This window comes from Borostomias antarcticus (genome assembly GCF_949987555.1).
Source record: "Borostomias antarcticus genome assembly, chromosome: 1".
Lineage (NCBI taxonomy): Eukaryota > Metazoa > Chordata > Actinopteri > Stomiiformes > Stomiidae > Borostomias > Borostomias antarcticus.
This window is the reverse complement of record NC_140234.1, coordinates 32,586,479-32,612,814: the sequence shown is the minus strand read 5'-3', so window position 1 is coordinate 32,612,814 and position 26,336 is coordinate 32,586,479. Positions and strand designations below refer to the sequence as shown.

General features: G+C 46.5%; 1 protein-coding gene across 4 annotated transcripts in view; it reads left to right on the top strand.

The window, feature by feature from the left end:
• The first annotated feature begins 267 nt into the window (after positions 1–267).
• stard13b (StAR related lipid transfer domain containing 13b) overlaps positions 268–26,336 on the top strand; it is a 34,072-nt gene continuing 8,003 nt past the window's right edge. For 2 of the 4 annotated variants that reach the window (XM_084442562.1, XM_084442561.1), the window contains exons 1-4: positions 268–617; positions 22,031–22,102; positions 23,583–23,664; positions 25,675–25,738. In XM_084442562.1, the coding sequence (XP_084298688.1) occupies positions 494–617; positions 22,031–22,102; positions 23,583–23,664; positions 25,675–25,738 (342 nt within the window). In that variant the 5' untranslated portion in view covers positions 268–493. Of the gene's footprint in view, positions 618–19,410; positions 19,577–22,030; positions 22,103–23,582; positions 23,665–24,168; positions 24,198–25,674; positions 25,739–26,336 lie in introns of those variants that run through there. The other 2 variants (XM_084442563.1, XM_084442564.1) reach the window with 2 other exon arrangements.

The window sequence follows — 26,336 nt, the reverse complement described above, 5'->3', positions numbered from 1 at the left end:
AGTTTATGTGAATTGTAAACGTACCCATATTGTAACATTTATAAGACGATTTGGGTGATGGTTCAATCCGCTTCATCGAAGCCTACAGGAGTGAGCGGCGCGTGAGTGAGGAGGGGGGGCGGGGGACAGGCGAGAGGAAGGAACTTGCGCTCTCCATATGCCTGGACTGTGGTGGTAACTTCAAACAACACCACATCTGGTCAGAACTGTGACGGACACAGTAAGTGCTTCAGTCTCGATTTGTCGATTGTCTTTTCTACGGTGTGGTGAAATATTTTTTTCCTTTCCAGAAATCGGTTGGCAAGGAGTAAGCTATTAATAACGGGACTTGATATTCGGCACAATGTGTAACTTTTGACTTCAAGGTACCTTAGCCCGTAGACCAGGTGAAGTCGTTCACTGTGATACCGGGAGTGCTGCATTCGGAAAGTAACGGATTTTGGTGGTTTGGGGGATTTACTTTATTTTATTATGCTCAAATCAAGGATTTACAATGACAAGTAAACGAAAGTCTATGAGACTCAAGCTCAGGCGATCTTTCAGCGAGCAGTTGCGGGATTCCACGTCGAAAGCTTGGGATTTACTTTGGAAAAATGTCAGGGAACGACGACTTGCAGGTCAGTTTAATTCAAAGCGGAACGCACCTACATTGCAATTGTTATGTTAAAATGTTGCTTTCAGGAGCATAATCTGAATAATTTGATAAATGTTTATTTTTAGCGTTCACGGACGAAAATGTATCATTAAATAATGCGTTTATAGTCCAAATAGGAGGTATGTGGGGAGTTCATCAACCTACAAATAGCCTAATAAAAACAAACAAACAAACAAAACAATCAGGCGACAGCAGCTGAATATTTGGGTGACTGGGGGTGTCCGCTCATTGTGTCCCCCTGAAACCTCAGAAGCCTGGTGAGTCCGTCTCACCATCCTTTTTACTGGTGGGCTTTCATTTGTATAGCTTAGTTACACATAACTTAAATGTGTCATGATTTAAATCCTAGTATTTGTTTAAGGACATTCTAATTTAATTAAAGCTATTAAGTCACTGATTAAAGCCCCCTATGATCAATGATGTGCAGCCTACAGCCATGGCAGTAGTTGCCATTGCTGTTTTGGAAAGCTTTTTACTTTTACCCTTTCAGAGTAAGACCTCCTCTGTTTCTGGATTTTGTGAGGAGTGTTTCTGGTTGTAGTTTGTTGCTTTCATTTCCATAATCTATCTTTTCTCTCTTCTATTCCAGTAATACCCTTTAAGATCTTTGGTTTCTATTTTTGAAAGGATCTCACAATGGAAGATGTGAGTGACTGCTGGAAGCACACCACTAGGGGTCAGTCAAATCATAGTGCTTGGCTACATTCAGCAGCCTACAACAGCCAAGTAAAGAAGTAGCATGCATTCTCTAATTGGCAAATTACTGTGATGGAAGTGGTGGTGGTGGGGGGCAGTTCCAGGAGTAAAAGTCAGGAGGGAACTGGTTTCCCTCTCAGATTAAGAAAATCTAGTCAACAAATCTCCCCCTCACATTTCAAAATCTAGGTTTTGTCCACTTTTTCTAATCTCTCTCTAGTGCTGTTTGTTCTCAAAAGTCACCAGAAATGAGCATTTAAGTGCTTTTTTCTTCCGGGGAAATCAGCCTCCCTGTGGATTCATGGGGATGCAGGTGGGGTCTGCATCCACCATCAGGGGCCCACCTACACCACCCAAGTATGGCTCCCCCAGTAAAACCTGGCCATTTCCACCACTGGCTACACAGCATCTTTGCTCCATGTTTCAGCTGCAGCTCTCTTGACATTTTAGCGGCATGCCTCGTGAGTTTCCAGTTGCCATTTATTCAGTGCATTACATTAAAACACACATCTCAGCGGTGCTTATATATATATATAGCTATACATGTATTGTGCTCTACATGTTTAACAAACGAGGGCTCATATGTGGCCGTGGCAAACGCAGCTCACCGAGTCTGCTTCTCAAGAGAGGCGTCCACCAACCTATCCAGAGGGCTCAACTAAAACCTGCAGATTCTATGAATGCATCCGGATTACTTGAAGCCTGCTGTCCAGGTTGGTAGGTTGGGAGCTGCCCTTGGCGGCTGTCTAACTACCAGCGCAGAGGAATGTTTAACCCGTGGCGCCCAGCGGAGTTGCTCTATTAACTAGATTAAAGGAAGAGCAGAAGGAGTTGCTCAAAGCCAGTGTGAAAGTAGGTCGCATTTTGAAGACCCCGAATGTCAGCTGATTTTTCAATGCCCAGGACAGTGTTAGGAGAGTCTGTAATGGGGTGTGTGAAGCTCGCGACCTCAAAACAGCTTGATTTCTTGTTATAGATGAATGGAAGCTGTGAGAATAATGGTCACAGAGTAATGTTTGCTTGGGTTTTTTTCTCTATTATTCTATAAATGATACTGCTTGTATATTTCATATTTTAAAATTGAGAGATGCAATAAGTGTTAGTCGTGTGTAGTGAGACACAATGCACAAAAAAAGGAGTCTAACCCACGGCAGTCTTTAAAAGCTCCTTCTACGAGGGAGGAGTATTATAATTGAATAGGAATAAAAGGAGTTTTTTTTTTCACTGTCATTAGTACCTTATAAATACTGTTCTATCAGCATCAGACCAGCGGTGTTAATGTGTGAGTTACCGTAGCCGAGCCTCGGCCAGAGCCAGCCATCCTACATGGATCGTGGGGTTGGAATCCATCAGTCATTTCAGGGCTATTCTTAAGCCTTGGTAGACCAGTCACAGGAAAACCAGCCACGCCACAGCCTGGCTTCCCGGGGGCAGATTACACGCGTCGGCCTCTGAATCACACACCACATCGAACCAGTGTCTAAACATTGACTTAGCTGCCTCTCATCTGCGATCAGTGCTGCTATATATGCGTTCCATTACACCTGGGAAGCCATGTCCACCAGTGATGCGTTCAGTCAATGAGGGAACTCCTCCCATCGTATTTGTGTTGTCGGTCAATGGCCTCAACAGAACTGTCATCAGGACCGCATGGTACTCATTGTATGTGTCCTCCAGCTTGTATCCCAGCCATTCTAAGCCGCCGTGTGAGAGAGATAGGAGCTGATCCCTCTGCCAAGGGTGTTTGGTATCTGGCTCTGGAGCCCAGACAGGGCATGCTGGGACAGGTTTGATCCAGACCCGACACAAAACACACACTTCAAGGAAACTCTGCCACACTGCCATTTCTCCACACGCCATGCAGCTCACTGTTACTGGAAGACCTCGGGCCCTTTCACAGCCCTGCTCCTGGGAGGTGTGTGTGTGTGTGTGTGTGTGTGTGTGTGTGTGTGTGTGTGTGTGTGTGTGCGTGTGCGTGCATGTGCGCGTGCGCGTGCGTGTGTGTGATTCGAACGTTGATAATGAAGTTGCAGTAAGCTCAGCCATGCGTGTTGGGTTGAATGGATAATGTTCTCGCTGGTTCCTCACGAGGGGTCTAGACAAGGAGGAAATGAGAGTGCGAGGCTCTGAGAGATCACGCCACTGTGAGCACCCTGTCACTCAAACTCCACTGTGCTCCCATCCAGGATCTGACACCTGGGGTAATTACTTCACTCCCGCACTGCTACATATTTTACCCCAGGGACAGTTTGCTGTGTGTGGGTGTGTGTGTGGAACTGTATTTGGGCCCCTGCAAAGATTTTTTTTTAAATGCGACCTACTGTAAGTAAAGAACTCAAAATGTGTGTGTGTGTTTGTGCGTGTGAGCGAGAGAGAGAGAGAGAGAGAGAGATGTGAATGCGTGTGTGTGTGTGTGTGTGTGTGTGTGTGTGTGTGTGTGTGTGTGAGTGAGAGAGAGAGATGTGAATGCGTGTGTGTGTAAGAGAGAGAGAGAGAGAGACTTAACAGTAGAGTCAACATATGAAATAATTTGCACAATTTCACACCACCACCCATTACCTGAACAAACAGCGTAGCCGCATTAAAATAGCTCCTGGTCCCGGTCAGGGTGTGGACTGAGGCTGTTAAAACCAGGAGGAGTTTATACAAAATTGCAGGGGGCTCAAGAGTGTGCTGTTGAATTGTGGTCTTTGTGTGTGGAAGCCAGGGTACGTTTAGCAGCCAGGGAGAGAGACAGAGGCTGTGTTTAACTTGGTTGCTGGCCTACTTGTACCCTATTCACATGTGTGGTGGTGTGCTTGCTCTACACAGGCTGCCTGTGTGCTCAGACCAGGCTTGACACTTGAGCGGCTAGCTCTGATTGGCAGTGGGAGGGTCTACATGTTGCCTGAGGATATGGACTCTATTTTCAGTCTGTAGACCCAATGGGTTGTTCCATATTGCAAACTCTACCCAGCTCTTGAATATGAAGGACTCAGGTTGAGCTTGTATCCCCATAAACCCCCCTATATCGCTTTAAGTTACCGTATATCATCTCAAACCAGAGTGTTCTCAAACCAAAGAGGTTCCGGTCGAACCGCCTAAGAGAATGTTCAGTGGTTGCTCCGCAGGTGTCTGTTTACCTGTTCTGTGGTGTTAAGTGTCATTGTGTAGGTGTTGAGGCTAACTAGGTGTACACCCAAGGTGCCTGACTCTGTGTGAAGCCCTGCTGGAAGTGAATCAAGGAGGTGTTACAGTAGGAGTGGATGGGCGGAGCTAAGGGCTAGGGGCGGGGCTAGGCAGGGAGTTGTACAGTAGAAGAATGGTGGGTTGGGAAGCTGAGATAAGCATGTAGCCCCCCCAACACACTCACACACACCCCAGTACAGTCTCCTGCGTGGTAGACTCATTAGCACTCCTCCTCGGTAAATTCAGCACCTGTGCTGAGGACCACAGCAGAGGGGCTGTTCTGTTTTTGGGCCGGGTGGGTCCTCAACGGTTTTATTTTTCTAAGCCCTTCCCTCTGCTGCCACCCCTGCCTTCCCTCTCTGCTTACTCAGTTCACAGGCATTCCTCTGGTGTTTATATTTCCCTCCGTACCAGGGGGGAAGTCGCCAGGCGCTCTCACAGACTCTGGATTCAGCTCAACAAGGTGGGCAGTGCTCCCAGTGCTGCGCCGCTACTGGCTCCTCCGTGGTCATGTGCCCCGGAGAGGTACTGTGGAGTGAAGTGTTGGCACTCCTCCCCCCTAAGCTTAGCCTCTCTTTCACGGCTCACTCTGCGGCTTGTTGCGCCTGGATGTGAAGGCTTCTTTCAGTCCTGGCTTCGGTGTGTCCGTGCGAGAGAGTGTGTGTACCAGTCAGTCAGCCAGCCAGCCAGCCAGCGGACAGGGCTCTGTGCGGAGGGAGGCCGGTGGAGAAGCCATGTACAGAGAGCTGCCGGAGGCCTCGGGGAGCGAGTGTCTGGGTAGTATGACCCCGGAGACCCAGGACATCTACCTGAGGATGGACCACCGCAGGAGACGCTCCAGCTACAGACTGGGCAGGATCATCGCCCGGCAGCAGCTGCTGAGGAGGATAGCTGGAGGTAGGAGAGCGGTGGAGGGGCTGGATAACGACAGGTCATTTCAGAGACAGAATAATAGTTATATAATCTGTTACCGACTATTTCGTCTCTCCAAATGGCAAGCCCTGTGTGTTGATTTATGGCATGTTTACCTTGTATCTGTGAGTATCAAGGTGTGACAGATATGATATATGTACAGTATAAGACTAGCCTTTGCTAAACAGTGTAGCTCTGAACTAGTCAGGTGATTAGTGCAGACCTGAGTACAGTATCTCCTGCAGTGTGGTTTGGTGGGGCAGCTGAAATGGTTGTTTTGAACAAAACTATTATAAAACGATTAGTATTAGATGTTACGAGTCAGGACAGAACTCTGAGAGAGATCTCAAACCAACTCATTAGTCATAATTCAAAACATTCAAACTTTATTAGCTGATTTACGTTGAGATAATCAATGTGCCAGTCATACTGTAGAAGGAAAACAAGGAACATAGGGAGCATAAGAGGGAGTGGAATCAGCAGGTCTTTAAGGTTTCTGAATTACGATGTTGAACAATGACAAACTTTACCTTTGAACCATAAATATTCAGACTTGCCCCTTTGTTGCTCAATTCCAACCTAGCTACAATGTACACCAATCGTTCATGATTAGTCAAGTGATTATTTACACGGTAATATAGTGAAATAGTGAGAAACTCCTGATATGTAAACAAAGATATCTCAGAATGTCGAACATTTCCCTGGCCCAACCTCCAGGGTGCTGTTAAGGGCAGTAGGACTCCAGAATATTAACATTTGACCCAAGCCCCTACAGACGCGAAAGTTGTTTTAGGCCAAATAGGCACAATGAATTCTGGGGCGCCTCCAGACCAGGAGTTTCTCCCCCGGCTGTTGAGCCAGACTCCCCATTCACAGTGAATGATGAACAGCCGTATGAAATTGGATAAACTGCGACTTCTTACACAGTGATTCTTAGCTAAGAAACAATCTAGCAACACTCTGCACCATGTAGGCACCCATCAGCCCCCACCCTGAATTCCGGCTTCAAATTTAAGAAGTCAGTAACCGCACTGTGATTTTTGGGCTTCGGCATCCATTTGAGAATGGAGCGAATGGTGGGTGTGACTTATTCACTCCCCCCCGCTGCTAATACCTCTGTGGTTTGACCTCTACCGACTAGCCCCGCTCTTCAGCTCTGCCCAGGCGCCGTCTGTCCCATACCTGGGGGTTGAGGCTGGAGTTTCTATAGGGCCGGGGGTCTGGGGGTCTAGTGTGCCGCATAGCAGAGGAGATAATGGCCCTCCTGCCACGCCCCTCACTCCTGCAGGTGTGGCTGCCTTGGAACCGGATCAAAGAGTGGCCACGTTACACAGCCAAGCTTCCCATCAGCAGAACCTTCAGCTGTCGCCCGGACAAATCACAGCATAGTTGTGTCCTCAGTCATTCTCTGCCTGGCAGGAGTCAGGATATGAGCATCATATCAGCGAGAGACGGCCTCTAGCTTCACAGAGGTCAGGATATGAGCATATTATCAGTGTGAGACGGCCTCTAGCGTCACAGGGGGATGGAGTCGACGTGTTCCGTCGGTGTTGAGAGTCTCCAGAGATGAAGGACACAGAAGCTATTGTTTGACTGATGTGTTGATACTTCCTGGAGCTCCGTGTAGGTACAGTATGCCTGTTTTAATGCAGAGGTTGTGATGACCAGCTGGGGAGAGGAGGCGTGTGGAGTCATGTGTCTGTGGCGGTTTTCAGATCAAAGATGTCTGCCTGGCGTGTCAACAAAAAACAACAATTTAGGTCAGCTGTGATGATGAAAGAAAAGATATGTACAGTGTTACTGAAACGTGTGGCAGGTGTTGTCAGCCTCTTTGTGATCTAGATTCTCTTAAGATCACATTTTTCATCCAGTATCAGTGCAGAGAAAGGCAAACACCTTTAAAAAGAAAAACACCTAACTAGAATAAGGAGGCAAGCACCTACAAAACAAAACGTCTGAGATAACAAATCTTCTCAAGATTTCCCTACAGAGGGGATTGACGGCTTGTGTAAACAGTCTTAGTACGAAGCGAGAGCTGATCACTGATGTTTGAGACTGGGGCCGGGTCAGTTTGAAAGATCTGGTCAATTGGTTGAACTTAGACCTATTATCTTGAATGATTAATCAGCAGTTTTTGAATGCCCCTCTCCTTGGATGTGTCTTGATCATGTAGAAGGATTGTGTTATCTCACTATTCCAGTGAGAAAGGGAAGGCCTAAGGTGCTCCTCAGGGTTGTGATTTGAGACGGCGTGCCGATTCTACTCAGGCTGAACCGTAAACCGGGCCGGGCTGTAAATACCGAGCGAGGATAACCGGCGGACTGACCTCCTCCGTGCTCTGCAGAGGATCCGGCATTCCAGCTGGTCAGCTCTATTGACATAGCAGGCTGAAAGTGAGGGGGCCGTAGTGCCGGGAGAGTTACACTCGTATTGTTTCAGCCTAAATTCCAGGCACTCTTGTGGGGTCTTTTAGTCTGTTTCCGATTTGCTGGCATTTCAGTGACACCAAAGCTATGTGTGTGGGTCCCCATTCAGTCCACTGATTATAGGGGTGGGTGGCTAGTGTTTGGCATTGTCATAGAATAAAAGAAACAATATAGTTTCAATTGAATAATGGTCAAAATGTAGTGAGGTTACTTTGGTCAAATATCTGTAGTCTTTTTTTTCTGCTCACAATAGTAATAGAATGAGCATCTCTCTATCTTGGAGCGGCATGTTTGTACCAGGGGAAGAGTCTGTGTGATATGGTGGAGGAATGTGTCACTTTCCTGTAAATGTTCTGGTTCCTCCATCACTGTCTCATCGCTCTGAAGTGGGCTGCTTTAATGGGGGTATTGGAATATGAAGGGAGCGATTGTGGAACGCCCACCAAACACTCCAATGACTGCCGAAACCATTAAATCCTCACAAGTTTTGACATTTTGAATTTGAAGGGTGTTTTCAGTCAGGATTAGGGGGCGGGGGGGGCATGTGACTGTGCTGACGGGGGGGGGGGGGTGGTCTGTGCAGAATGGCTGCCTACATTCATGTTTATTAGCCTTTTGGCTTTTGGCTCCCGGAGACATTCTCTGTACATTACGGTCAGTTTTTCCATTGAGGGACATGTTGCCGTTTATCCTGTTGAATGCAGAGTGAGGCTCGTCAGCTGGGACTGAGGCTCCTTGGCTGGATTCCCCCAGGATGAGTTGCGCCTTCTCTGCTTCAGAGCTCTTCCTGTCCGTAGGGGCTGGGCTGCTGCTTGGTTGCTGCATTGTTAAAGGACAGGTTCGGAATTCAGCATTGTAAGCCATGTTATAAGTATAAGCCATGTTATAAGGTTATTATAAGCCATGTTATAAGGTTATTTATAAGCCATGTTATAAGGTTATTTACGATCATATACAACGGCCGATATCAAAGTTTTGTCAAACGGTGCACTCTTGAGATATAGCCCGTCGCTGCTAACACACTCAATGGATCCATAGGTATATAGAAAAAAAATCCCTCAAAAACACCATAAACTCGTTTTCAAAGACAGGAAACTCACAGAGTGGTCACTGGTGTCCGTTGATGTTCTGACAAAAACATTGCCACAAAATATGCTTCCGATCAGGTTTTATTGATCATATTATATCCATTGATTTGTATTGACAACAAAGCCAGAGATGTTTAGATGAATCTGCGTCCCATATTTGTTTTGATGAACAAACACTTCTACCTAACACTATCAATGAAATACCAGCTGCAAAGCAATCCTAGGCTTCTCAACTTGTTGTTGCTGCTGTTGTTGTGTAGACCTGTGCCCTGGAAGCGGATCTTCTTCTTCTACAGTAGCCTCCAATCTCAGTCAAGACCTCCCAAAGTTCAAGCGGAACTTTGCAAACCTATGTACTGCGAGTGAAAATAGTTTTATGCTAAATGATAATTAAAACCCGATCGGAAACATACTTTGTGGCATTTTTTTTTTGTCAGAACATCAACGCCAGTGACCGCTTGGTGAGTTTCCTGTCTTTGAAAACGAGAGTTTATGGTGTTTTTGAGGGATTTTGTCTATGCACCTATGGATCCATTGAGTGTGTTAGCGGCGACGGGCTATATCTCAAGAGTGCACCGTTTGACGAAACTTTGATGTCGGCCGTTGTATATGATCGTGAAAAACCTTATAACATGGCTTATAATGCTAAATTCCGAACCTGTCCTTTAAGGTCAGTCAGTGCCTGTTCCTCAGCGTTGAGACTGGACCCATCTGGGGAACAGCATCTGCTGCTGCTACTCATGCAACAAAAAAATGAACGTTTCACACCCAAATTGTACTATATAGTCCCTGTGTCCAATCCACCCCTACTCACACACTAACTTACATTCAAACTCTGGCACATGCGCTTGTACACACATGCTTGTACACAATATCCCCCTGTGTGGAGTCAATAAGCTATTCATGCCGTCATGGAAAGGACATTTCCTACAGCTTGACTAGCTATACTCTTGAGTATTTCAGGCTAAGCTGTTTTTTCCAGCCCGATGTCGTCCGGTTTCTATGGGCTATGGCTACTGGCTGGCTGTTTGGCAGACGTCTTAACTGAAAGAGGCTTGCGTCATGGACAAACGGCAGTGTCCGGCCCAACGGCTCACGGACCCTACTTCATTTGACCTTGGTGTAGCCAGTGGACTTTTATCTCGCGTATCACATGCCTGCTTAATGTTAATCAGGCTTTTGTTTATATAGTACATGCTTCAACAAGCAGCTATCACGTTACATTACAATCATTTAGCAGACACTTTTATCCAAAGTTACATACAGCATTTAACGTACGTAGTCAGTGTACTACTACAAGTGACTTAAGAGCATGATCTAGTGCTTAAGCCAAAATGCAAGAATAGCAAAATATAGATACAATGGGTGCTGTAGCACTTCTTGAAGAGGTGCGTTTTAGAGCGTGCGGTGAAAGATGGGCAGCGACTCTGCTGTCCTGACATCAGTGAGCAGCTCATTCCACCACTGTGGGGACAGGACACCGTGGGGATCAGAGTGACGGGGCAACCTGTAGAAGCAGAGCGCGGTGGTTGGAACGGGGTGTAGAGCTTGACCATGGCCTGGACCGGAGGGGCTTGACCATGGCCTGGACTGGAGGTAGGAGCAAGCTCTTCTTTTCATTGCCCTGTAGGCTAGTACCAGAGTTTTAAACTGGATGCAAGTTATCCATATTTACACGATGTAGTAATGGGAATTATATTTTTGCCTGGGGGTTTATTTTTCCTCACTAATGTTGCTGAATTTCCCTCACTTAAACTGCTGATATGTTCTTCATTGACATAGAGGCCTGGTCACATTACATCATGTTTCATAGGCACAAGTAAAGAGAGTCCTTGAAGGAAAACCCTCTTAACAGTTCCAGGGTAGGATTAGGTCCCAACCAGGACTGTAGTGGGCGGACAGGAGCTCTTGAGCTTTTAAAAAGAACAAGCTCTACCCTTCTCCTCCACTCTGGCTCATTCTCACAAACGGGCTCCTAAAAGGGATTTGTATTTTCTAAGTGAGAGTTGCTCGGTCCTTTGAGACGCTGTAGTGTCGAAAAGCTCTCCAAGGTGTGTGATCTAGTCAGACAATGCCCTGCCTACCTCTCAAGATTTGAGCTCGAAGCATTAAATTATTCATCAATGGCCCATTGCAACCTGCAGCGCTTCTACTAATCTGCATGTGAAATGATTCGAACTGGCCCTCGATTCAAATGGAAGTTAGATGATAATTGTATGCCCGCACACTGTCTACTTGGGTATCAAGAATGTCTGTGTATACATGAAGCCAGCATAGGCTATAGATTACTGTTTTATCATGCGGTTACCACCAGAAAGTCATGAATAATAATGACATGAAGCAACAAAAAAAAAGAAATTGAGAATGTTATTATTGATGGGCAACTTCAGCCCAGTTCTGGCACCATCTGTATGGTTTCCCTCTTGTGTGGACCTCTCGTGAAGTTAATCACCATTTCAGGTGCTTCGGTGCTTGCCTGGGTGCTCATTATCCTTGTTTGTGCTGTAGAAGAAGGGTCCTGTCTATAGAGCAGTGGTTAAGAGGTAAAATCCCTGCGTACTGACCTACTAGACATTCCTCTTTCTACCTAAAGGTGGCAGGATGGGTCAAGTCTTCCCCCCTAAAGCAGCCACTCAGACAGTACTCTCCTCCAGCTCCCAGAGCTTGTGTAGCTGACAGCTGCCACATGTGCACGGCTAATCATTGATGGTACAGAGAGGGGAAACATGGCTTAAATTCCTCAGTTCCACCGTAGCGGCAACAGAAAAGTCAAATATTAACCAGACCATGCTGGAACCATGCTTTTCCCCACTCACTCACAGATTAATTGCATTCCCCACGACAATATGCCTTCATGAAATATCTCACTTTCCAAAGTCAGTCTCACTCTCTCTTGGCTTGCTGCCTAGAATTGCAGTGTAGAGCAGGAAAATCAGTCTTTCACTGAAAGTTCTTTTTGTCTTTTGTTGTTGCTTTTTTTCTCAGAGGAAACAAATTTCTTTCTGCCAAATCTAAAGGATATTATTTCACACCTCTTGTAATGAAATTGAATTTACGAGATAGGCTATTTGTTGTGTCTCCATGTTATTGAGTAGACAGACTGTCAGCACTATTCCACATGTATTCCGTTATGCTCTTGGTTGCCCTCTTCTGGAAGAAATGTCCATGGCATACCACAAGTTGGAAAAACAGTGTGACAGAGAGACAGAGGCATTGTGCATTCAGCTGGACCACAGACATTCAACTGCTGTCTGCTCAGTTTGATAGCCTTTCAAACAGGAACCAACCTGTCTGAGCTCAGGTTGTGACTGACGCTCATTCATGAATAATAGCCCAGCACACGTGTGTGTGTGTGTGTGTGTGTGTGTGTGTGCGCGCGTGTGTGTGTTTGTGCACACTAAAATGATCTGTTGTGAGCAGTGTTACCAGCCTGTAGCTTTTTTTTCCCAAAAGACAGACTGCGGGATAACACATGAACTCACATTAAAGAAAAACTCATCATACAAACTCAAAGATACACATTAAGCTTAACATATACTCTGTACAATGATTTGAATTTGATTTGAATTTGAGATTCCATACCCTTATTGTTCTGGTCCTGAGGGCTTTCTCACGGTAGGGGCCCTAGCTCTGCACCCCCTCTGACATTGGCCCCCCATCTACCCTCTGACTCTTTAGAGACCCTTCTCAGAGAAGGAGGGAACCCCATGCGGTTCCCTCTGGGACAGTGTCCAAATGAAAAAGAGGTGGAACCCTCACACAGACGAAGCTGTAGGATCCAACAACAGAAACGTTCCCTCGGCGTGCTTATGTTTAACAGAGCTGATGCCTTTGGACACAAATGAGAGATGAGTTGTTGCCTTTCCCTGCTTTGACATGTATTAATACCCCATCTCCAATAACATGGCTGGTTGTGTGTGTGAGCCGGGACCTGGGGACCACGTGTTGATCTTATAATCTAGTCCATGTCGGTGTGTGTTTTTAGCAGTGTGTTTATTGGTAATACGTGATGAAATCCTACCCCAGTTGTGTTATACATCCCTCATGAAAAACCAAATGACAGTGTTTGTGTATGCAATCAGAGAGAGAGAGAGAGGAGTCACAGCACACACACCTACAGAAAGACAGGGAAAACAGCTCGGCAAGGCATGCCCCAGTACAGGGGATGCATGCACGTCAAAGGACCAGTAAAGTCAGGACAACACACACACACACACACACACAGCTCACAGAGAGGGAGGAGGGGGGAGGAGAGGAAGGCAGAGAGACAGATAGCCAGCGCCACTGTAAAAGCAGAACACGTGTGTGTGTCCAGAAGGGACACGGTAACTGCATGGAACCCTGCGGTGCAGACTGACTGCTCTGGGGAGGAGGAGGAGGAGGAGGAGGAGGAGGGGCTGGAGAGACAACTGAAAAAGCCCCGAGTGAGGCCCTGCTGAGAGGGAGGGGTATATAAGGAGAGAGGGTGAGTGGGAGAGGGGGGGTAGACAGAAAGAGAGGGAGAGAGATAGAGAGAGAGAGAGGGAGAGAGAGATCGAGGGAGAAAGGGAGAGAGAGGGATAGAGATATATAGAGAGAGAGATGGAGAGAGAGAGGGATAGATAGATAGAGAGAGGGAGAGAGAGAGAGAGGGATAGAGATATATAGAGAGAGAGATGGAGAGAGAGAGGGGGATAGAGAGAGGGAGAGAGAGATAGAGATATATAGAGAGAGAGATGGAGAGAGAGAGAGGGATAGAGAGATAGAGAGAGATATATGCAGGCAGAAAAAGCATGTCCAGGGGGTGTTGTTGGACCAGGCTGGAGCTGAGGGACCCTCTCCCCTCCTGAATGAAGCCTGCTTTTTGCGCCCTACATCTGGAGCCAGGGCAGCACGGACGCCCACTGGTACAATTTATCTCCTAATCTCTTACAACACACTACCTACAGGCGCTCCAACGATTGCTTTTGTGGGTTTGTAATTCTGTTATTGCTATAGAAAATAACTCTCAGGCTCTGTTTAATAAAACTCACCTTTGTCTCCAAGACCAAGAATAACAGAAGATAAAAAGAATCCGCTTTATTTGATCTTCTGAGAAAGCAAACGATGGGGTGCTGGTTCTTAATGCATGACGTGGTTGTCCAACCTACAGCATTCATCTGGCATAGTAGTGGTATTTGAGTTCACACAGAACTAATAATATTACAGCGATATGCCCCGATGAAATGAGAGAGGAAATCTCCAAAAGCCCAAGTTGATCCAAAAGCCCAAGTTGATGTTTTTCACCCCCAAAAAACAGATTCTTTATGAAGGTCTCCAAGATGGCCGCCAAAACACTTTAGCATGTGTGGGAAAATGGCTGCAGTCCAATTTCTGTAAGTGTTTATTTTGTGCGCCGTGGCTTGGGAGTGACTACTACATGTATTTGGCAGCAAATCTTGCTGATTGATTTCTGTTCTGTGAGGAGTTGCTGGCGAGGGGACAGACGTGCTCGGGGATCTGGAGAAGGTAGCGATGTTTTCTCGTACCCGGAGGCTGGGTCTGAGGCCCCTCTCAAGTACCGCCCACTCTCCCTGGAGGTCATCTGCTGTGTGTCCTGTGGTCTGGACGGTGGCGTGTCAGAAGCACACCTGCCCTCTCATACGAGGGCCAGGTCTCTGTCTCTCCACCCCTCAGTCAGTGTGCTGTGCGAGGAAGCTTTGCCGTATGGTTCGCAGAGCCTTTTCCCCAGCCAAGTGAATGTGACAGATAATGAGCTGGGTGGAAAGGGCGTGGCGGGTCGGTGGGAGGTGGAAAGGCGGGGTGAGCAGCTGAGGTCAGGGTCGTCCCTGTGGCAGCTTCATCAAGCCCCATCCACGGTTCCCTTTACACTGGAAGGTGGTGGAACACGCAAAGCCCTTAAGACCACAACATCTGATCCTTTGTGGTATATAGTGACATCAATCCTGAGATTATTCTTTTATTTCATTGTATTTTTCACCCTTCAAGCTGCTTATGATTTGTTTATAATTTGGAACACATGAGACGTGTGCCTCTGAGAATAACTTAAAGGGATTTTCTATCAGGAGAACATCAGTACAACCCCCATGTTTTGAGCAGTATAAATCCCATAGGAATGATCCATCTTGAAATGTCATTGTTCACAGAGAGGGTGTGATCTAGAGGTCATGTCGGGAAATATGAATGACAAGTGGTTACATCAGTGTGTGCTTCATGTTGTGGGACTGTCTCCATAGTTGTCAATTGTAGCTTAGTATGTGAGTGACCGTCTAGGTATGTGTCTCGGTGATGTAGACATATCTTGTAATATCATTAGTTGCCAATATGCTGTCAGACTGGAGCCTTCAGGCCCGGGCCTGAAGCAGAGAGAGTTTAGGGCTTAGGGGTTGTTACTGCGGAGATAAAAGAGCCTGCTCTCTAGGGTTCCTTCTGAGGGGAATGTGAGTGTTACCACAGCTGCGCTGCTCCTCTCTCAGTTCAACACAAGACCTTTAGAGAGTGAAAAAAAAACACAGCAAAGGTGACTTTTGACCCAGCAGGCTTGGCTAACAACAGCAGCTCCTAGCTCACATCGCCATGTTATTTACCCACAGAATCAGTAAGCCCTCTCTGTGCTTTGAAACGAAAAGTGGACGCTAGTCTTTCACTGAGACTGAGGGGCTCTGTCACACAAATACCAGAGCCCTTTTATCTGCTCAGCATAAGTCTGTATTTGGCAGACATTTTCTGGTAGACATTTTTTGTAACCTCTGTGGTATAGAATCATCAGTGAATTTGTTGGAAAGTAAAAGAGGATGATACTGGATTAAATAGAGCTGCAATCAGAATCATAAACAAACGCTGCAGATGGAAGTGTCTCTTTCTACGAGATCCAGCCTGCGACAGTCGGTTGAGCCGAGTTCCCTAATAGAGAAGGTAACGCACAGCAATTATACTTTCATGAGGTGCTGATTACTGGAACTGTTAACTATAAAAGAAAGAAAGTGTCGCACACTCCAGGCTCCATATGCATATGTTTTAATGAGAATTACGTTTCGGCCGTGGGGCCTTCTTCAGATGAGTTCCCTGGCACTCATTTTGAACTCCTCCTGGTACCTGCTCTTTTTTTTAAAGCCCGGTCCAGAGGGAGTCCAAGAGCTGTTCTGTGTGTTCCATATCCTCTGGTGAGTGGAGATCTGTGGTCCGGTAGATGGTTCGCTCCACAGGCCAGCAGGGGCCGCTGGGCCGAAGCAGGGATAGGTTTCTCTCATTTGTATTTTAAGGAAACGTAGCCCTGGTGTCTAGGCAACGGTACAGCAGAGCTTACTAATTTTAAACCTGGATCCCACATTGACAGGTCCCCTGTGTTCACCCCAGAATTAAATTAGGGGGCGGGATGTTTGTGCGTGATTCAACACAGGCACCTAAAGGCTAAAAGGCACCCACCCTGCCAGACAAGTCCACTTACTATGTGCCAATCACAAAAAACATGAATGGTGACATTCATAAAGTGCTGCCTTGGCCACAACTAGACACCTTGATCACAGGGTCCTTTGTCCTTTGTCTCGGCCCGCTGCTTGCTGTGACGTGTTGACGGTAAGAATGCTGTGAAGTGAAACCGAGGACATGTGTCGGCAGATTAGAGAGTGGCACCTCTTGTTAAGTTGATGGTTGTGGCACACTGTGCCCAGGATGCTGTCCGCCAGGGGTCCAGGAGACCTGAGGGGTTGTGTTAATTAAAGCCTGCTCTGGAAAATAGGAAGGCTCTCTTCCCACGACATTGGGAGAATGACCCGGGGCACTCCAATATTAATCCACCTCAGTGCTGCTTAGCCAGCAGTCTCCTGTACTCAGAGTGAATATTCAGTGGCTTTCTGCACAGCGGACCAAGCTCAGGGAGCTCCACTGGCTTCTCTCAGGTCCACTAGTAACGTGGGCTTTCACTGGCCACCTTTATCTTTTGGCCACCATTTTCCCAATGCTGTTTTGAAGAAGACACTGTGTTTGCCAAAATGTTAGGGATTTCTGTGCTCAATACAGTTTTCTAAGATGATCTGTGTGCTCCACATTGGGTACGTTGGTCTGTGATGGTAGACCTGCGCTGGTCCTCGACGGTAGGTTTACCTTGGTCGTTGGTCCTCGATGATGGGCCTACCTTGGTCGTTGGTGCTTGATGATAGGCCTACCTTGGTCGTTGGTCCTTGATGATAGGCCTACCTTGGTCCTCGATAGTAGGCCTACGTTGGTCCTCGATGGTAGGCCTACCTTGGTCCTCGATGGTAGGCTTAAGCTGGTCCTCGATGGTAGGCTTAAGCTGGTCCTCGATGGTAGGCCTACTTTGGTCGTTGGTCCTCGATGGTAGGCCTACTTTGGTCGTTGGTCCTCGATGGTAGGCCTACGCTGGTCCTTGTCCGAGAACACCGGTCCTCCTCACTATAACAGGTTTTAGAATGTGAACTCTCTCAAGCTCCGGTCTTTCTGTTTGCCACATACAATTTAAACTAGTTGTTAGACAGAGGAAAATGTTGTGCTATTCTGGGTATGAGACATCAAATGCTGTGGTTTGGGTAGAGGGAGCAGGCGGCGTTTCCCCTGTCTGGTTGTCTTTTCACAGTAACATAGTTTGTCTGAGTGGGCGTCTGTCTAGGAGCAGTGTCATCGGGTGGAAGAGTGGAGGCCTCTCTTCTGCCCCCCCTCCGTCTTCGGGGCTGTTGTCTGTCACAACGCCTCCCTCGGGGCATGGCAGTCAAGTCAGCTGGTGGAACGTTGTTGTTTCTGTCTCCAGGTGTTCTTTATACAGACAATCACAGTGTACAGTAATTTGATGGAGTCTGGCAGAGGCTTTTTTACTGCGATGTTACGCTACCTTGTCTGGCTGATTCACTCAGTCTGCTCCGAGCTGTCAGCGTGGGGGAGGGAGGGGCAGACGCATGTCTGTAAGGGTTCACTCTGCTATTTCCTGCTAATTGATTGTGGTTTGGGGGTCTTTGTCTCAGAGTGCATTGGTGAAGTTCTAGTAAAGTGTATAGTGTAAATAATGGGATTTGTTAAATGTACGTGCGTCATTGTACCTCTGTAACTCTATAGCCGGCCATGGCCCCAGTAGAAGAGTTATGCTTTACAAGGGACATGTCAGAAATGTCAGCACCGGGAGTCAGGCACGTTAGAAATATTCTACATCTGGAAAAGTGCTCAGGCTATAAGGAAACTTTGATGGATGCGGTGTCATTACGTAATCATAGTACCACGCCAGATCTTAGCCATTAAGATGCCTGTCACCACTTTATTCAGTTGTCATACCCGAACATGGGGTCATTGTGATTGTTGATTTAGCTATTGTCTTTCATACTTTGAGAAATAAAATACTCAAGCATCTGTACAGTAGTGGTCTGCCATTTCAACATTTCTATAGAGATAGATAGATAGATAGATAGATAGATAGATAGATAGATAGATAGATAGATGGATCTAATAATTATCTCAGATCTTCATTGTAGCTTTAGAGACAACACATAAGCATGGTACAAACAGTAAGGCACAACGGGCAGAATGAAGGCATTAAAAGGCAGGATCAGTATACATTAGTACAGTAAAAACAGCCCAAAAACAGCACTGATCGTGTCTTTTTACTGCCCTGACTGTGCCTGTTGTGCCTTACTGTTTTTACTGTGCTTATGTGTTGTCTGTAAACCTACAACAAAGGAATTTCCTCTAGGAAGAAAACTTGAAAGATTACTTCTTTTAGAAAGGAGATGCACTTGTGAGTTCTGGCACGTGGTAGTACATTGGCTTTACCTACGTTAAATGCAATTATTGTTAGTCGCTTTGGATAAAAGTGTCTGCTAAATGACTGTAATGTAATGTAATGTAATTACTCTTAAATAGGTAACTCTTGGTGTTGACAATAATCTTCGTGCAGTTTTTAGCTATTTGATTCAGACAAAGGAGAGCTGAGGTGAGACTGGGGGGGTGCAGACAGTCAGATATTGTGGTAAATGTTAACACAGGTCCTTGGAAGCCGAGTGTCTCAGCATGATTCATGGCTGCTGATGGTTTATGTCATGGTTTTCCCCACATCAGCTGCCTACGTTTTTCCCGTTCTTCCGATTGGCCGGAATAACATCTGGAGTCACTGAATACCCCCCCCCCCCTACCCCACCCCACCCCTGCCCTGCCACCTCCCCCTCAAATCAAACAATGTCCTCCTCAGCTGTATAAATCTACTTGTGGGGGAGGGAATGGAAGTTAAAGGTTCCCAGCAAATCTCTTAAAGCAGGAGTGTTTGAGATGGAGACATGTTTCCTCAATTCAAAACAGTTTCTGTTGAAGTGATGACGTTTGAATGAATGAGTCTCTAGGCGGCACTCTAGTCAGGAGGAGAGGAGAGGGAGGGGTCTAGAGAGCAGAGGGAAGGGCCAGGCTGGGGAGAGATATAGGGGTGGGGATAGGCAGATTGATGTTCGGGGGGTTAGATGGGAAGAGGGAGCAGAGAGAGAGAGGGAAAGAAAGAGAGAAAGAGGACCCAAGTAGAGAGCTGTAGTCACAGGCTGAACACTGTGGAGCAGGAATGTGGTTCAGTGTGGGAATGTAGATGCTTAGACGGGCAGTGCCAGCTCTTTGAATCTTCATACCATGACATATGCATCCGCATGGGTCTATGATGAAGATATCCAGTGAGTAGACCACCATTTGTTACAGAAATCTAACTTATTATTTTATCTTCACAAACTGAATTTGACTTCTTTTTTTTTTGCTTTGTATGAATCTGATTTGCATTTGTATGTCGTTGTGTCACATAAGCCACGGTTTATGCTTCCAGCAGTATAATTCTGAACACTTCTTCGGCACATCTCTCTTAAAATCTTAGAAAGACTGAACCTTTTCTCAATAAGTCTAACCTTGTGAAAGCAGTGGTATTTGAAGTCTGCTGTCATGTTGGCAGGACTTTTATCAGCAAGTGTGCCATCTCTGTCCCGGGGGCTCCCTATAACATACTACAACTCAGATATTCCTTACATTACATAATAGAATAATAGGGGAATGTTACACAAGCTAAACTGAGAGGAAAATGTCGCCCTTCTGGGACACAACTGACGCACATGTGTTAGTATTACACTGCTGTTGGCATTCCAGGTCATTGTTTCCCATCTGTACTTGGTTTCATTGCTTTGTGTCGCTGCAATATTATACTGTACACACATTTGAAGCATTGGTTCCCAGTAGTAAATGTGAGTTCCCATCCTGGGCACGGGGCCAATGCAGCCCTTTATCCCTGAGGGTCCCTGAGTAAAGGGACGTCAGTACAAAATGCCTTCATATATAATGTTACAGAGTAGTGAACATAGAGGAATTCCCAGCTCGTGTGTCCTGTTCCCAAATGTCCCATCTGTGGCTGTGGGGCAGGACGGGGCATTGCTTGGCGGCGTTGTCGTGGTGAGGCACAGTGGAACAATGCACATCTGACATCCACCTGGGAGGGGTAGGCCAGGCGTACAGGAAGCCCTACCTCCAGGTGACCCAGGCGGGAACAAGTTTTCCGAGGAGTGCTGCGAGAGCTCACAAGTTGACCGTTCATCTCCGCGCGCTTTCTTCGGAGTAAACAGTGGATTTAGTCAGCCAAGGACGCCCTCTGGGAACTGGTAATATTGATTCAGCTGACGTTTAGTCCAGCGACCAAGGTCACTGTTGTTCATTGACTTGTTGTGGTACAGGTGGGTGCTGGCGTGGGTGGTAGGGGGGTACAGGGAAGGGTTTGCTGTCATTATAAGGACTGCGTTCTATAGTGACCCAGATGGGACCGTGATTAATGAGCTGCAAGTCAGGTACAGACTGAGGCGGAACTACAGTGACACCCTAATTGCATGGTGGGAGATGTGTTTGGAGCAGTGCTTATCTGTGACGGATGCCTTGCTGACTACACTATTGTGTCATTGGGAGTAGAGGGTGTCATTGCGTTGCTCCGCTGTGATATGTCAACTTGAGCAATGATTCACAGAGTACACTGGGCTCAGAACTGAATGGTTGAAAGCATGTGGATTGACGGTATCTGGGTCTAGGGCAAAGAGGAGATTTGAACAGACTTGAACATTGTGTACAGGTGTGAATATGTTTTGTCTGAATGATTTTGTTTGTATTGCTACAGTGACTCCTGTATGTCCTCTTCCAGACATGCAGCCCATGGGGTTTTCCGTGTGTGTGCCGATGTTATTTCTATGGCTGTCGGCTAGTCCTCCAGTAGTGTCAGTAAATGACACCCGGCTCCATTAGCATTAGCGGAGGAGTGAGAACGGTCTGTTTCCTCTCCGGGCTAAGTGGCTGAGCCTCACTGTCATCAAGGGCTTCGGAGCCAGGAGACGTCACGCTCGAGGGGGTCAGCGGGGTCGGGGCGCGACCCCAACTCCGGGGGTCACCCTGCGGGCGAAAGCCACCATGACAGCTGCACAGAGACGGGAGTCTGGCAGCTCAAGGAGTTTTACCACAGCTTTGATCCATCTGGTTATTTCTACTGTTAAAATAAATAGCAGTGTAGGATGTGGATGCTGATTATTGCCTTATTCACTTTCTTTTGCGCGACACATTTGACACCTTAAGCCTTTCGCAAATCCTCTCACTTTACTCTGAGATTTTCCAGAGAGTCACAGAATGGTAGATTACTTTCACAGGGAAGCTCTAAAAATAAGAGACCTTTCTTCCTGTTCAGTTATGCCAGCTGTCGGCCAGTGTCCTGGCTCTCTTATTTATTTCATGTTCTTTATTATACTCAGGTTATATCTGACTATAACTCAGCTAAGAGAAGCCAGATACCATGTTATATAAGGTCTCATGACGGTACCTGTGAGTGAGGGGGGAACTCCAAACAGCCATGAAGAACGACAGACCCAACGACATGGGAAGTGTGACCCGACTGTAACATCCAGATACGACAATCTATCTGTCGTCTTGTACAGTACATCCATGGAATCAGACGCGACGGTTGAAGTTTCCGTGTCGCCCGGGGCTTTTCCTATGGATGGAGTTATCCCTGGATAGTGATGACTGCTCTGGGGTTTTGTCAAAATCACAGTGAAACTTAAAGGAGCGTTCATTTGTATCTCCCAGACTAACAAAGACATTCTGTTGTGTTTCAGAGATTGAAGCGAAGGAGGCATGCGACTGGCTACGGGCGGCAGGATTCCCCCAATATGCCCAGCTTTTTGAAGGTAAGGAATGAGTGAGTGAGTGAGTGAGTGAGTGAGTGAGTGAGTGAGTGAGTGAGTGAGTGAGTGAGTGAGTGAGTGAGTGAGTGAGTGACACCCAATGAAATCTACTCTCTGCCTTCCTTGCACTCATCATCATAGCCGGCATTTATGATTTTGTTTTTGTGGTAGGGGGATGTTGAGCCATGTCGTGTTTATAGTAGACTAGCCATTTTGTGGTATGGAGATAGTAGTACAGTATCTAATGAAGTAACTAGTAGAAAGTTAAACAGTATATTATAAGTCCTATGTCCATTGTGAAATAAAACACTGCTGATCGTGGCTTTGATGTGGGTTGTGAAATGAATTATGTAGCCCAGTGGTGTCTGGCTCATTAGAATGTACCGTACCCGAGGCCTGTGGGGCCGCATGCCACGCCTCATTTACACAGCTGTCCTCAGGCAGCTCCAGGGCGAGAGGTCTCCTCCCGCACCAGCTCGCTTTTCAACTCGCAGGACGGGCTGGAGAGAGGGGAATCTGCTGCTGGGTCATCTGGCTAGACCCAGGGTACAGTTACTACCCAAACATATCCACCACGCAAAAAAAAAAGAGGTAGTGGACGGGAAAACTGGAAAAAGTGAACTCTTCTCTGCTGAAAAGCTTTCTAGCTGCTTGGCAAGGTCTTTTGATGCGTCAGGGGTCATGAATCTCTGGTTGACAGGGATTGTGGCTTGTTGTGAAGGAGACACTCTGACACCGACTCGCTATGTTAGATTGTATCTGCGTTTGGAGAGTTGCTGCTACAGCCTGCCGTGTCCATCCCAGATCTGTCACGCTGAAATTCATTGCAATTCGTATATTCTCAAAAGGATAGGATGTTTTCCAAGACTCAAGTGGTTCACTTCTACGATGTTTTAAGCGTATTTCAGACTGGTGAATAGACATTTAACACCTTTGTTTGGGGGAGTGAAAGCCATTTAAACCCGCTGTCTAAACTTTGAATTGCTGTTGCTCCCTAAACTAGAAAACATTGACTCTAGCAGGAGATCTGTGTTTTCATGTGTAGGAATGTGCTATGCTTTTCCTAGAAAAAACAACAACTTAATGACACCACATGAATGCAGTGGAATGTTAGGATTCGAGAAACTGGATTTAGTCTCTGGGGTTATGCAAGAGAAGGCCCATACCCAGAGCAAGACGTAATGCCTGCACAAGTCTCAGCGCCGTTATTTGGGCAAACCCTGTCTCTCCTCATTAACATCATAATGTCCAAAACAAGTCAGCTCTCCCTCTCTTGGATGTCTCTCTGGAAAGAATGCGGTTTCCCGGGTTTTCTGTTCAACGTCTCGCATTAGATAGGAACACTACGCTGGAAATGTGTGTTCGTTTTGCCCGATAAAGGTCATGAAAATACACGTTATGAAACATGTTTACAGTAGCCTAGGCGTTGAAGTTTCATGTTAAAACCAGGGCAGATTTTAATCTAGATGATCTATTCCGGCAGATTCTCAGTTTCCCATCGACATCTCTCCTGTGAAGAAAGATCATGACTTCCTGGACAAAGACCTTGTGGAACCTCTTTGCAGGTGAGTGAAGTACAGTAACATGGAAATAGACTTGGTAATATCCAAAGTGCCTAAATTCCTGGATTATTTGGTGTTAGCAAAGTGAATCCAACCATATACAACTTGATCCCAGTCTGAATACCATTTGGTTTGATGACCGTATCCCAGCACCGAGTCTGAGTCACGTAGTAAATTGAGGCCTGGGTGTACTTAGTTCTTGAACCTTAGGGAAGTTAAATGTATCCACAGCACTCTGAATGACCGGAGGGAGGATCACTTCTGATCAACCCGAAGCTGCGCAAGTCTTTCGGGATGACGTGCTTTATTTGAGACACCACCTAAATGTCACAAAATCCCATCCTAGGTTTTTCTTCTTGAACGAATGACAGAAAGAGTATAGAAAGTACAGGAGTTGCTGGTTGCAGATTTAAGTAGAGGCCCAACATTTGTACTCTATCCCCCTAGGTAGGACAGTAAAGGTACACTCTCAAATTGAGATGAGAACAGCACTTGCCAGCGTCGCTATGGAGACTGTGTTCCGTGGAGCGTGAGGGGTGAGTTTGCAGGGAGGAGCGTGTGGGTGCCTTCGTATACCCTGTCTCTAAACAGCCCTTAAGCAACTCATCTAAATTCCAAACTAGCAGTGGGATGAAAAGGAAGACAATGGCCACTGGTCCCCACCTCCATGTGATTCCGTTAATGACTTCTGGGCTGCTTTACGGCCACATGTAAGGAAAGGCTCCGTCAACAGTCTCTCACGCTGTCTGGTGTGTCTAGAAAGCCCCCCCCTCCCCCGATTACATCAGATTACGTCACGGTCACTGTCTTTGATCCCTGACTAGTCAACACTTGTTATTCGCCATATTCAGAGCTCCTGTTGAGTAAGGGACCCCCTCTTCTTTCCTCTCTCTCTCTCTCTCTCTCTCTCTCTCTCTCTCTCCCCCTCTCTCCCCCTCTCCCTCTATCTCTCTCCCTCTCTCTCTCCCTCTCTCCATCTCTCTCCCTCTCTCTCTCCCCAAGAGACTCCTATAGCTAAAGCAGGAACCATGGACACTTACAGTGTGGCTTGTTTGACTCCCCAACTGGAGGAGGTTTGTCCCTCATGCTTACCACATCTGACGTTTTGCTGGAATACACACATAACCGCGAGCGAAATCTGGAGTCATTAAAGGTTACGACAATCACACCACAAGTGATCCTGTCTTTTGCACACCCTATGTTTCCTTGTTCTGTGATTCATTTGTAGCGTGTTGTCATTTTTTCCTTGTTTTATTTTTGGTTTACGCACAGTTTGGCACACATGGCTCTCTCAAGTCCCCTGCTGTAGGCTCCCAAGCCCCCGCTTTGCCTACTGGGAAATACTGTAAAGTCCCATTGTTACTTTTTAGTACTTTTACTTTTAAGAGCTTTTAGGAGGAAGTTCTAATTTGAGTAGATAAAATGAAAATGGTGTGTTGGAGGGAAAAGCTGATTTTGCTCTTGAAAATTCAAACAGGAAGCACACACCCTTGTTTATAAGTGTTTGTGGATAATGTGAGCTTCCTCAGAGAGATTGAGAACCCCACACGTCTCATGGGCAGATATGGCTGATTAGGGTGTTAAGTGCATGACTAATTGTCTGAAATGAGGAAAGGCTCCATGGCTGTCGTCCACGTCTTTGGCTTCCTACAGCGACAGGCAGAACCAGAGAAAGAGCCAATGAGAATGAATAAGAGAGCCCAGTAAGTCTGACTAGAGCTGGTGCAGAGAAACCAGTTCTGGGGAGTTACTCAAGCCCTGACCACTACAGATTGCCCTTCAAGCCACAATCAATTAAATCCAAGGCAGGGAGAGAGAACAGAGACTAGAACATCTGCCAGATAGCGTTATTAGGTTTGGGATGCAGCATCTAAATACAGGCACTGCTGCTGCTGTGGGATAATAGTGTAGTGTTGACTACTGGGATCTGCTCTGTGAAAACCGTGGGAGCTGTGTGCATTGAGATTGCGTTTGGTTTGGTTAATCTATAGCTGTTCATTGTGTCTCTTCCAGGCGCCTCAACACCTTGAACAAGTGTGCCTCTATGAAACTTGACGTCAACCTTCCTAAGAAGAAAGTAAGTAGAGGCTGTTTTATTATATAAATACAGTATATGACAATTATGACTCTTATGCATGTGGCATATTGTATGGGATCTGTGGCCTCTGATATTTTTGCTGATTATAATATGCACAGTATGTTATTGGTATTGAGAGCATCTCAAAGATTTGCAGATACTTTATGCCCAAATAACATTGATGCCTTGGGTTTGGGATATTTTGGGGTATGAGCATGTTGATGCTATAGTGTCAGGGTGCAGTGCTGTGTGCTCTATCCGCTTCCTGAAACAACAAAACCACCTAAACCTGCTTCGTCCCCTTAGCCTATATTCTATGATACTTGAGATTTGGCTATTATTGCGTCTAACGTGATTCAGCATTTGCGACTTCCGTCTGACTCCCCGTTGTAGAACCTCGTGGCTTAAGCCCTTTTCTTATCGCTGAGGAGCTGAACCGGATAGCCGACACGCTGGTCTCATAACACTATTAGGCCTGAGTTTAAAGAAGCAGATACTTCCTCTAGCCATTTCACTCATTTCCCATTTGTCTCTGCTTTCCGGCATAGAAAGGCTTTGACGCAACAAAAGACGGCAGCCCTCAGGCTCTCACTGTGTG